The sequence below is a fragment of the Paramormyrops kingsleyae genome, chromosome 1 (assembly GCF_048594095.1).
Source record: "Paramormyrops kingsleyae isolate MSU_618 chromosome 1, PKINGS_0.4, whole genome shotgun sequence".
NCBI lineage: Eukaryota > Metazoa > Chordata > Actinopteri > Osteoglossiformes > Mormyridae > Paramormyrops > Paramormyrops kingsleyae.
This window is the reverse complement of record NC_132797.1, coordinates 32,246,622-32,260,317: the sequence shown is the minus strand read 5'-3', so window position 1 is coordinate 32,260,317 and position 13,696 is coordinate 32,246,622. Positions and strand designations below refer to the sequence as shown.

The window sequence follows — 13,696 nt, the reverse complement described above, 5'->3', positions numbered from 1 at the left end:
GGCGGCTGCAGGCCTGGGGCCATGGCTCCCAGGAGGCCTACCTGGAGATCTTGTCTGTGCAGGACATGGTGATGAGCTGCTCCCCCTGAAGCACGCCGTCCCACGTCTGTGTGTCAGCACTGCAGCGCACGGGCAGGGTGCCCTCCCCGGTCTCCACCTTGGCCCGCAGTTTCCCGTGTGGTTTCTTCACCAGCGGCCGGCCGGCGTGCACTGGGGGGGGGGGACCAGTAAATCACATGCTAAGGGGGGCGGTGCTGCTAAATGGCGCCCGTTCAAATAGGTTATTACTCTGAAGGCCAGAATTCATAACTGCATTTCATTGTCGGTAACATTTCTCTGCCTGCATCACGTTATGCCGTAATGGATTCGGCACCGTATGGAGAAAATCTAATGAACTCGCCAAAATGAATGTCGGCTGCATTATTTCATGCGAGAATAACTCAGAGGTAAGTAACTATGTTAGTTATGATCCTGTGCACCCGGAACGCGGTGCGGGCCTCACTCAGATCTCAGCGATGTACTATTCCAAAGGTGCATTATCTACAGTTTATTTCTATAAAGAAGTCCCTTGATTTCCTGGTAACATTAACAAAACAGCAAAATCAGACTCGCAGTTCACATCAGAGCTAGTGAATATAAAAGTGGTGGATGTGCTGTTAAGTGCCAGCTTTCATTTTGATCAATATATATATGACGTTTTCTGTTTCATTGTACAGCTATTTGTCTTGTTAAACAGGATACATCTTTGCAGCTTTAACCTTAATTGACACTCAATTAACAAAACCTTAATTAAAGCAGAGGACTAACTGGTGACTGAGTATAGCATACTGTGGCAGCCAGTCAGAGCAGAGAAAAGTCCAAATACATATACTATGGAGTATGGTATACTACGATAATCATACAGTGTTATGAGTATGTGCATTGAATCAGCAGCAGATAACATTACTGCTGTTGCTATGATGCCTCACCATCTGACTTCGCTATGAAAAAACAGCAATGTGGGAAATTTCATGAGTAAGTGTAAAGGAGGATTATTCCCTCCCCCTGTCACACTCCTACTGAAAAAAGGGCCCAGTTAAGCCCTGAGTTCTCCTCTGAAGGGTCGAGGAGCAGAAAGAAAAGGTATTACGGAACCCTGCTGCAGAACTCATTTCCTAATCTGCAAAGGCTGACTGATGAACGTTTTTAAGGGATTTAATGACCAAGCAAGAGAAGTTCAGCTCTTCCCAGGAAGGTGTGCTTTTTAAAAATGCAGTGATTACTCTGCACACTGTACCCTACAAATATCATAATAATATCACAGGACCATGTTAGCCATGTTTCAACAGACTGGACCCCATTTTGGCTCCAGTGCGACCCCCAGACCTGGAAGACTCCAGATGTGACAGACGTGTCATGCAGAAAGGGAAGATATTTGGCACTCAGGCCTAAAACAGCAACACAGGTTCACGGTATGTATAACGCCAGTTAGTGGGATCGATCCCGTCAAAGCCACGGTGCAGGTGGATCTGGGTCATGTGACCCTGGAGAGGAGGCAGCCTTACGATCGGTGGAGATTTCATAGGGAGAGTTGAGCCGGGCGTCCCCACAAGGAGATGTGCTGATGTACATGTGGAACAGGATGTTCTCCCTCAGCCTGAAGCTCGCCTCCTTGTGCCGGATGAAGATCGACTGCTCCCAGTCCGCCCTGTTTTTGCTTCCGACAGACGTCGGCGAGAAGGAGAAGGGGAGGGAGAATCATTTTTAAAAAAAGCACGGGACAATCGAGGCTGGATCTGAGGCTGTGTCAGCATGCTGGCCATTGAGCAGCGAGTGTGCCCCCTGTTGGTGTGTAGTATTTCTGCATCACATGGGACATATATTTGTGCTCCCTAAAATCTGTTGTATGGTTTATAAACCTGGGAAAGGTGTCAAAGGTGTTTGGGGTTGGGGGGTGTAGTAGTGCTTGAACTTGCTCTCTGGTGTGGCCAGTGGGAGGGGAAATCTACAGCACTCACACTGAACCATGCAGCCTCTGCTCAGCTGATGGATGATGGCGCAGAAGAAGACTGTGACCGCCCCCTGATGCTGAGCTATAGAGCCCTGTCATTAAGGTACATGGCGTCTGACTTCTGTGTTCTGAGTTCTGTCATTCCCAGAATGCACTGGGCTCAGCCACATTCTGTAACATGACAAACGGGCTCAAAATTCGTGGCACCCTAAGATGGAGTTAATTGAACAGTAATGTTGGGGACTTGATAGCTGCGAATACAGTAGGCACATAGCCACATAGCAAAATAATAGGTTTGACTTTTTTTTATGCCAATCAGGCACATAGCCCATAAGCCCCCTTGAAGTTTGCTTTAAGCCCCCCCCCCCCCCCCCACCCCAACAACATTTATTTATGGATCTGGGCTACAGTATTGCATCTTGCCATTCATTGGAGAATGAATTTCAATGTCAAAAACGTGGTTATGAACACTCTGCAAGAGGAGGTGGGCTCCTTCACCACTATGCAGGCTTCAAAAACGCCCCAGGGCACGATTCTGAACCTCACACTCCAGCAGTAGGCACTGTCCCATCAACCAAGGGAGCGTCATCCGGCCCCCCGCGGACCCTTCAGTGTATACGGCCGGTATCACCCCCTCGAGAGGCACGGTTTATTCATTTAATCGCGTGTTGCGAGATGACGAAGGTCATCTCCAGTATGCAAATCTGACATTAAGGAAATCTCCCATTCCACTGGTGGGGCAGGAGAGCCGCCGCTTAGCATAGCAATCTGCACGCGGGCGCAAAGCCTCGTCTCCCGCATTAAGGCTCCTCGAGGAGGTGTAATGTCCGATTAGGGATCTCGGTGCGGCTAAACGGCAGATAAAATGACCCGGCAGGTTTTGAGAAAGTTTAAAATACACAATCCAAACCTTTGCTCCTGAGAATAATAATAGAAAAAAAAATGTGAAATCCCATGTAACATTACATACCAACACTTATCCTTCACTAAAGATACAGTAAGTGGGCTTTGGAGCGATTATGCTTGGTGGGCAGGGGCTTAATTATGAGAATATATTTGATTTATAAACATTAACTGTTACCATGGTAACAAATTATTGCTACAATCATCGCACATAAAAAGTTCAGAGTAAAAGACAACTGTACGACTCACACGTCAAAGATATTATGATGAGCTTTGAGGTAGTTTCAGTATTAATATAAACTACATCGTTTAAATATCACAGTGACACGGTTGAAATATACTCTTTTTCAGACTTTTATATAATTTATATGATTAGTTGTTTGGCCGCTGCTTTGACGATATATGACTTCACTGGCAGCAGTAACACGCATCTCACCTGAGGAAGAGCTCTAGCTGAGCGTAGAGGAAGCGCAGGAAGGCCCTCCGGGCGATGACCTCAGCGTGGCAGTCATGCACCGCCAGGCCCTGCTCGCTGATGTACTCGCCACTCAGGCATTTGGTGCCGGTCGATATGGCAATGACCTGGGCTTGCCTGAGATCCAGACCTGGGGGGTGGGGGCGATATAGGGCACAGGAAGAGCAGGTGAGTCCATACCACTCAGTAGGCTGACGAGGGGGTGGGTCATACTCACAATCACAATCATATCTATCCATCTTCTGTAACCGCTTATCCTATTCAGGGTCATGGGGGGTCTGGAGCCTTTCCAACCCAGGATTCACTCACCATGGCTTTTTTTTTTTTATACCAATCAGGCATATAGCCCATAGCCCCCCCCCCCCCATCCCATAGAATACCTACAGGTAATTAGTAACTACATTTAACCTGAGATTGAACCTCAGCATGTTTTTGGACTGTTGGGGGGGGGGGGGACACTGGAGTACCCAGAGGAAACCCCATGATGACACAGTGAGAAAATGACAGCCATGACAGAGAATCCTGGTCCTAGAGCTGTGAGGCAACAGTGCTAATCCCTGTGCCACAATGCTGCCCCCCCAAAATATGCATATATCACAGAAGGAAGGTAAACGTGTGAAATAAAGGGAAAAAACTGACAAATATAAAGCAGGATATAGTAAACAGATCTTATAAAAAATAATGAGAAAGACCAGGTGGCAGCATCATTTTTAGCTATGGTGACAAGTGCAATGTACTATGTTACAGACTGTATTTAGTGTAAAAATAGCAAACAGTCATAAGTTAGCTAGCGACAGTGATTAGCAGTAGTATTCCGTACTGGAGTGAAGTAATGTGATGGCTATAGATTCATCTTTTAAGGCAGATTCATGATAAAAATGGCACGATTCCTGTCACCATTTTATATATTGAATATGTCAATATTAGGACTATTGGATACATTTCCATGTCAATTACCAGTTTATCGCCATATCTACAAAATTGAATTAGCGACTGGCTGTAAAATTCACACAGTGCTTCGCGCGGCGCGCTGCATCCTCATGTGCAGAACGGTACACATTCCCCGAGCATCAGTGTTACCGCTGCGTGTCATAATGGGGATGATTGATGGAGCTCCTGGAGCTGGAGGTTTGGTGTGAATTAATGCGGTAAAATTGTCTACAGTAAACAAAGGCGTTTTGCATCTTAAGTGCCGCCATCAGAGGTGCTGGTTTTAATGAATTAACTTGTGATGCTGAAGCAGGGGATGGAGGCGGGCTGTGGGCTTTTTGCGAGTGAAGTGACAAAACCACGAGCAAGCAGGATGAAGAAGAAGCAGAATGCTGAACAAGCCTGCAACAGAACTGATTCATCTGATTGTTGGGAGACATTCAGTAGATTCTGCTTTGTTTTGTTTTGTTTTTGCCTGAATGAAACCCGGCTATGTGGCAGCTTCCCTCAGTGTGCTTAACGGCACTTTCTCTTCAAAGCAACAGAATCTCTCCATCTTTCTGGAAATTCAGGCTTCAGTGCTCTCTGCCAGACCTGCAGGCGGCGGGTAACATATGAACTTTTATCTTCAGAGCACCAGATGGTACCGCACACATGGCTGGACCACCTTTACAACGTGGGGTTGGCTATAAGAATGATGAAAATATTGAGGCAGGGTTAAAGGGCTAGCCTTAGAAATCTATCACGCTGCCTTTAAAGCATCATCAAAAAGTCTGTTGCTATGTGAATGGATGCCAGGAAAAACATTCAATCAGTAAACAAAGAGAATCTACAAGAAATAAATCAATAGTTGACGGACATCCACCTCTGGAAGAATGCTTCATTCATGGTGTTCCGATGGACATTCATCATGTCCATCGGAACCGTCCACCGAAATTTCAATACATATACCTGTCACTCGCTGTTGCTTTAAACTAGCTACTAATTTGTGCCAAGTAGCTAGAGGACTTCCTGTGAAGCCCAAAAAAGCACCTATCAGAATTCATGTGAGGGCCTCGACTAACGTCCCACAAAACAGCTAGCGAACCTCCTGAGAAGGCCTCGGCTAACATTGTACAAAGCAGCTAGCAGACTTCCTGAGAGGGCCTCAGCTACCATCTTAGAAAGCACCCGGCTTACTTCCTGTGAAAGCTTCAGCTAACATCCTACAAAACAGCTAGCGGACTTCCTGTGAGGGCCTTGGCAAACGTCCCACAAAGCAGCTAGCAGACTTCCTGTGAAGGCCTTGGCTAACGTCCCACAAAGCAGCTAGCAGACTTCCTGAGAGGGCCTCAGCTACCATCTTAGAAAGCACCCGGCTTACTTCCTGTGAAAGCTTCAGCTAACATCCTACAAAACAGCTAGCGGACTTCCTGTGAGGGCCTTGGCAAACGTCCCACAAAGCAGCTAGCAGACTTCCTGTGAAGGCCTTGGCTAACATCCTACAAAGCAGCTAGCGGACTTCCTGTGAGGGCCTTGGCTAACATCCTACAAAGCAGCTAGCGGACTTCCTGTGAGGGCCTTGGCAAACGTCCCACAAAGCAGCTAGCAGATTTCCTGCAAGGGCCTTGGCTAACATCCCACAAAGCAGCTAGCAGACTTCCTGTGAAGGCCTTGGCTAACATCCTACAAAGCAGCTAGCGGACTTCCTGTGAGGGCCTTGGCTAACATCCTACAAAGCAGCTAGCGGACTTCCTGTGAGGGCCTTGGCAAACGTCCCACAAAGCAGCTAGCAGATTTCCTGCAAGGGCCTTGGCTAACGTCCCACAAAGCAGCTAGCAGACTTCCTGTGAAGGCCTTGGCTAACATCCTACAAAGCAGCTAGTGGACTTCCTGTGAGGGCCTTGGCTAACATCCTACAAAGCAGCTAGTGGACTTCCTGTGAGGGCCTTGGCAAACGTCCCACAAAGCAGCTAGCAGACTTCCTGCAAGGGCCTTGGCTAACATCCTACAAAGCAGCTAGCAGACTTCCTGTGAAGGCCTTGACTAACATCCTACAAAGCAGCTAGTGGACTTCCTGTGAGGGCCTTGGCAAACATCCCACAAAGCAGCTAGCAGACTTCCTGCAAGGACCTTGGCTAATGTCCCACAAAGCAGCTAGCATACTTCCTGTGAAGGCCTCAGCTACCATCTTAGAAAGCACCCAGATTACTTCCTGTGAAAGCCTCGGCTAACATTCTGTGAAGCAGCTAAAAGGTTTCCTGTGAGGGCCTCAGCTACCATCTTAGAATGCAGCTAGCAGACTTCCTGCAAGGGTCTTCGGCTAACGTCCCACAAAGCAGCTAGCACACTTCCTGTGAAGGCCTTGGCTAACATCCCGCGAAGCAGCTAACGGACTTCCTGTGAGGGCCTTGATCCACATCCCACAAAGCATCCCTCAAGGGCCCAAAGGTGAAATCACTCTGTCAACCACGGGCTTTATAACCGGCAACCACCCAATCACAGCATCCTAATCTGCTGAGCTTCACACCACTGCATTTTCATTCTTCTTATTATTACACTCACTGGACACCTTAACTATCTTAAGTTCAGGTTCAAGTTGTATTTCTGATAGAAACATGCGAAGTGCACAGTGTTGGTATATTAGCTAACTTGCCATAATGTTCTCCCCCATTTCCATGGACTACTGATAATGACTCAGCAAATACGTGCCCATCTGACAGGCCTCTCCTAAGGCTTACGGTCGAAATGTGATTCTTATCTGCTCCTTTTAGACTTCTAAAAAACACCCCCAAGTTTGCCAGGATAAAAGACAGAGACTCAGAGCCTGGCCGTGCTTTGAAGCCCTTAATTAGCTTTTGACTGCCAGCGCTCCCGGTGAAAGGGAACGCTTTGCATGTCTGAAAGACATTCATTTTGACTAGGGCCACGTGTCCGAGAATGTGGTGCAGGTATGGAGGCTGTAAAAGTACTCAGACACAATTCATCTTACACATTCACATAATCTTAGAGGCAAACGCACGAGCACATCTATTTTCATAATGCACAGTGTGGGTGGTACATTTTATCGTGTCACCATTTCTGCAGAAAGAGCGTAATTCAGTTCATGGTTTGATTGCTTTAACGATACTGAGATAATGCACGGCGCTCTGTATCCACCCCACTGAACGAGAGCTGGATGCTATAATTACAGCATCTCACGTCTGAATCCCAAACGCTGGCCGCCTGAAGTGTTCTCCGGATGATAAATCATTCATAATGAAAGTGGAAAATCACACAAGGAAACACGCCAAATAATTAGCCTGTCAATAATTGTGTCTCTTTATTATGGTAATTGTGTTGATTATCAAGTATACATTGAATGAGTTCAGTGAATCTCTTCATATTTCACAAAAAAAAAATTGCAGACAAACACATACCACGTTATGGGTTTTGTGTAAATGTAATTATCATATAAGAAGTTTTTTTAAGTGATCTTTTTAAACAGGATGGTTTTGTGCAAAATCCCGGAGGAGCTGCTTGGTGTGCAGATCAAAGCTACCCAAGCATCGCCATTCATACCTGCGATCACATGCCAATGTACCTGCAGTGTACGGCATATTTTGCACTGTTATGGTCTGTACATATCCATTTTGCCTTTGTGGTTACTCATTACTGTACAGTACTGTACAATACAGCTTTTTTGCATGCCTTTTTTTCTTGTACAAAGACTTTCTATTTTTTTAAGTTTCTTAATTTTTCTTCTTTCTTAATTTTTATTTTCTAATTTGTTTTAGTATACCACTGATTATTTTTTGTTGCTTTGTCTTTTTTTATTTTCTGCTGTCATGCCCAATTTTTTTTTCCAGGGATTAATAAAGTATCTATCTATCTATCTATCTGATACCTGACATACCTATCTGATACCTGACACATACTGTATCATGTTTCACATGCTCTCATCATACAGTAGGGGGTGCCGCAAGACAGGAGGGGAAGAAAGTGTGGATTATTTCCTAGAAACCACAGCATTTCATAATTCAGAGTACCCCTTAATAAACCCTGTACCCAAGCTAGAAGACTGAGTGAGACAGGTGGCTTAAACCCCACCCCCTCCCACTTCCACCCAATTAATTAAACTTTCTGTTTTGACCTCATTACTGAAAGTGAACTGCATTGGTCAGGGGAGTGAGGGAGGGGATTCTAGTGTTCATCCTCAGGAGAGCTCTGTGTCTGAGGCCCAGTTCAGGTGCCCACAAACCAGTATTGGGTGCATGGCTGCATGGCTCTAAACTTACCAGGCCTGTCAACCTTAACAAAATGGAGATCCTGGTGCATCAAACCTATGACCCCAAACAGGAATATGCCAGTGGTTCCCCCTAATGGCGAAGAATCGACAGAACAATTTACCCCCTTGAGGAGGCTGGATGTGCCCACAATGTCATCTTGGTCCAATTCGACCCGAGGACCTGTGGCTGGTGGTGAATCTCGAAAGTGGTTCCCTGCGAGCTGCACGTTGACTCACAGGCTTACTGAGTCCATAGAGCTAATGAAAATCTCACCGCATCCCCTCGCATTTCAGACACCGCTGCCTGTCCAAACAATGGGATTTATTTGCAGTATTACCTCCGAGCAGCGGTTTGCTCTCACCGCGCCATGCGGAACTCGGAACCACACTCCTTTTCACGCCTCTGCTGTCTCCCTCCCCCTACTGGTCCACTTAGCCATTGTTTAGATCAATTTTGCATACAAAAAACAAAAAGATGGCGTCTCTTATCACCACAGGAGATCACCGTGAAGGTCCCTCTGCCATGAGAGAGAAGCGGCCAGCGGATTCCATTCACTATTAACACCGGCGCTCACCACAGAACTGGAGAGAGATCGGTTCAGTCCCAGGGAGAGACCCAGCCGGCACGCCTATCAGAGCCGCAGTAATACACACTGACAATCAGAGCTTTTACTCTGCGTCACTCTGATGAGTCTCGGCTACCGTGGAAACACAGCTTTGCCCAAAAAAAAAAAAAAAAAAACCAGAAGCAAGCCACAGAGTTCAAAGTAAAGTTAGTGCTCACCTGAAAGCCATTTTATGCAAGAAAAATGCAAGACAGCTAACTTCTGCAAGTCTGAAACCGACAGCATGAGACAAACATAAGAAAAACTCCATCTTGGAATGGCCAGTGGCTGGGTGGTCTTCACCCCCCCACTCACATCACCCGTTTGCATGGGGCCCCGGAGATTTTGGTCACATTCACCACAATAAATATTAAATGAACATGTTCCTCATTTAGGAGATGCTGATCATAACCAGTTAGTTGGCTACGATGTTCTGACTCTACTCGCCAGCCATTTTTTTTTCATTTTTAAAAGCATCTGTAGGGGGGCAGGGGGCGCCAAAGTGTCTTCTTGAATGGGGCCCCAGAAATAACAACATGCGAGTCTCTCAGGGGTCTTCTGTGATGCGGCCCTGACACAGAGGCCCCGAGATGGTATCCAGCTCGGGGGAGGCAATCAGTCGGGGGTGGGGGCGTCTCCCACAATCATGCTACATTAAACCGAACGCTGATAATTTATCGTGTTTACAGTAGTATGCGCAGTTTAGCTGCAGAAAGTCCTTCCTCCTAAAGTGAGGTTAATAAGTTCCATTAAACAGGCATTTTCCAAATGAGTTTTGTTTTAAAAACGCAGTTCATCAATTACTTTATGAGGCAATCATCTCATAAGCAATCATTACGGAGAGACACTATTCTCCCCTCAGACAGAGGAATTAAATGATGGAAAAATACCATAAAACCATTTCACCAATACTTTCTTCAGCCATGATCATTACTAATCCAAGCAGAATAGCAAAACTTTTCAACTCAGGCTTTTTTTTCAGCCGTGAAGTGTTTTCTTCTTTAAATATTGCAAAAATGGAAAGAAAATATGCTTTGGCAATAAGCCATTATTCTCCAAAATTGTAAATTAGCATTAAAATGGTTTTAGCCTAAGAATAAAATGAACTGTCAAGGTCAATGTTGGTGAACTCATTTACATTCCATTAAGCAGAGGAAGCCTCGTAAATCCATTCATGTTGTTCTTCATCCACAAAAGATTTTACAATTAAATGGAGCCGAAATGTGGGATGTACCATTACGCCCGGGCCGCAAAACATGAACTTTGAAGGGCTTTTGGCTTTTTGAACCAGGAATGTTTTATGTTAGGTTATCATAATAAATATGGTTTCTATGAAAACACCTATATTAACACATTCAAAATGTAAAACATACCCTAGTGCAGGGTTATTCAAATCCCAGTCCTCGAGGTCCGAGCCCTGCTGGTTTTCCAGCCTTCCTTCACCTGTGAGCCAGGTGTGAAGCCTCTGACCAATCAGAATCAGTCATTATGAAACTAACTACCTGGAAGAACTGAAAACAAGGCCTGGATTTGGAATCAAGGTCCAGATTTGAAGAACCCTACACTAGTGTGTAAAAGTATGGTTATAAAAACATTTTTAAAAGTTACTGTTCGCTATTTTCTGGTAGTTCACCCACAAACCATTTTCTTTAAGCACAAATTTTTACTGCAAATGCAGAAGCCGTCGACAGTCACTCTGAAAATAAAAACGAGTTCTCCATCCTTAATAAAAACTATGAAAAAATAAAAAACTTTTTTCCCCTATTTGATTTGGTTTGTTTTGAATCGCTTCAATTGTATTTTTTATATCTGATGTATTGAATAGGCTTGTATCTTCAGGCAGTGACTGTCTAGGTTTAAATTAGGTTATTTACGCCTTTTTTTCTGTTATGACTCTGCGTCTGTGTGCTTATTGTGCTTATTTTATGCGCTCGTGTTGATTTTATGAAGTGACTGAATAAGGAACCTGGCATCAAGCAGTCTCTGCTGGGTTAAAAAATCACTCTGCAGCCTTTGATTGAGCGAGTTTGGTGGTTCCGAGTTGGCCGCGTTAATATTCAACCCATGCACAGGGAAGACTAAGCGACCAACAGATCTTCAGAAATGGAAACAGAGCCCCTAGTGTTTCTGTTGAGTTTCTGTCCGCTGGCTCACTACAAATACTTTGGCTGCCTGTATCTGGATCTTTGAAGATAACACGCTTATTAATAAACAAACAGGCCAATTTTCGGAGGCAGGGAGAAGATAGAAATTGGATTAGGTCAAGACAAGCGCGACTTCATTGAAGTCCAAATTGACAAACCACACTCTCAAAGGAGAGTGGCGATACTGAAGCGGGACGGGCCCAAAACCCAAAGAACGCCTTCCAAAACCAGGATAATACTGCCGACAACAAGAACACGCTATAGACTCAAGGGCATCTCTTTGAAACTAAGACCTTGTGAAGCTAGCAAAATAAAGTCAAGTATTCAAAATAAACATTTAGTCACGCTAAACAGTGTACAAATCTGGGCTTTGTAGATATTTAAGTAGAAATATTGAGGTAAACAACATTACAGGGTAAAAAGACATTCTGTGGATTGTCATGACCGCCTCCCTTCCTGCACCTTTTCATAAGAAGTCTGTCCTGAATTTTTTAATGTCCATCCCACACTGTAGGTGTATGCAGCTGCACAGGCCCGCTCTATATTGGGTGTGTTGAATAATTCACAGCAATATGAAAGCCAATAAAATGTGGCATACCTCTGGTCATTATGATCCCCGCCAGGGCCTTGTGGCGTGCGTGCGTTGGGGAGCAGCCGCCCGCCAGCTCGCGGTATTTCTCCGTCACCAGGTGGAATATCGCGTCTGCAAAGGCCTGCAAGACACAGCCGGCTATTCATTCCTCTCTCCTGATCGTCATTCTCGCCAATCGAGAGAAAATCCGGAACGCTCCGGAGCCGAGCGGAATCAAACGCTCGGGAGTTAGCAGGCGTATCCAGGCTAACACAAACGAAGCTGGTTTATCCAAAAATAAATTTACTCAGGATTGAGGAACCACACACAGACACACACGCCGTGCACTGGCTGCAGATTTCTGCCTGATGCATGTGCAAATCACTGTTTTCTGATAGAAAATGGTCACAAAAAAAGATTAAATGAAGCCATGACCTGGGGATCTCCTTTCTGGACGCTCCTTCTGTTTGTCCTGAGGCTGCCCAGCTAATTTCTGTTTTAATTGGATCAGACGCCACACCCGGAGTGGTAACAGGCCTCGTCTCCAAGCTGTCTGTTGTAAACGCCCTTGCTAAAAGAGGCAGAGGTTAGTTACGTGGTTTTCTTGCCCTGATGTCTTTAAAGACGCCATCTGTGCTTCCTGTTTTGCCGCGTCCACTCCGTTGGCCCGTTAAAGAGTTTGTCCTCCATCTCTAACGCAGGCTGTTGTCCTGCCAAGCAGCTGTTACCTTGCTGCACAATGCTGGTCCTGCCACCATCTTGACCCCGTGTATGTTATTTCGTGCTGTAATTATCAGCTTACCCTACAAAGCCGCCCCAGCCAATCAGAGATTAACCAGGACAAGAGGGACCCCGCAGCTGGCCGACTTAGCGGCAGATAACACATATTGCAGATAGACACAGATAACGATTCACAGGACTGACAGAGCAGCTCTGTAATTCCGTTTTCTGTAGCGTGCTTGTATGTTAAGGGCTTGTGGTATCGGTTACCAACCAACTGTAGTAATTCATATGTCATATATCCTCAGATTTAGGCCCAGTCTCATGTGGTCTTTAGCCGTCACATGCACATGTACTCATAGCAAAATTTTTAGCTGTACAAACACCTAACAAATGGTCATTTCTTTTGATTTACATTTTTAGCAGATGGCTTTATCCAAAACATTTGATCTTTTGAGAAAGTCAGGTCAGACAGTCCCTCAATCACTTGGGGTTAAGGGGCTCAAGGGGCCAATGGAGAAATCAGTCTGCTGAATTAGGGATTTAAACCAGTGACCTTCTGATCATAGACACAGTGTCCTAACCTGTCCCCTTATTAATGAATATGTCAGCTAAGCTAAGCCAACTGTAACTATGTAAACTGCCTTTCTGAGTGCATTTGGATGTTATTTCAATGATCGTCGTTCTACAGGCTGCAGTGTTGGGCCAGCATGCAGAAATACAGACTGCAAAAAACAGAAGAGCAGGCAGGTCAGGCCCTGTGGTGGCTTGCAGACTCCCATGCGGCAAAACGCCTTGAGACACCGTTCTCATCTTAGGGATGAGCAACCTGCTGGAGGAGTTTGGACTCGATCGTGGAGTCGAATCTGCCCAAGCCAACATGAAATGCCACAGACCTGTAGCATTGTGTGTCAAGATTAATTTCCATATGTTTAATATATTATTATTAAAGCCATCATTTTGGTCCCCCTTATCCATGTCCAGGCAGCCATTCTATACATTTACACATTTCCTGGCTTGTAGCGCAATTTAAAACTGCGTGGAATGCGGAGCAGGAGCTGAGCTCTCAGCCAGCTAAATGAAAGCAGGTCAGCAAACGACAGCAAATAGAC

At 45.5% G+C, this 13,696-nt stretch overlaps 1 protein-coding gene across 1 annotated transcript in view; it reads right to left on the bottom strand.

Moving 5' to 3' along the window:
- adarb2 (adenosine deaminase RNA specific B2 (inactive)) overlaps positions 1 to 13,696 on the bottom strand; it is a 113,166-nt gene that overhangs the window by 8,328 nt on the left and 91,142 nt on the right. The window contains exons 4-7 of the mRNA XM_023805658.2: positions 11,892 to 12,006; positions 3,330 to 3,498; positions 1,545 to 1,696; positions 42 to 210 (exon numbers count right to left, since the gene is read on the bottom strand). Of these exons, the coding sequence (XP_023661426.1) occupies positions 42 to 210; positions 1,545 to 1,696; positions 3,330 to 3,498; positions 11,892 to 12,006 (605 nt within the window). The remainder of the gene's footprint in view (positions 1 to 41; positions 211 to 1,544; positions 1,697 to 3,329; positions 3,499 to 11,891; positions 12,007 to 13,696) is intronic.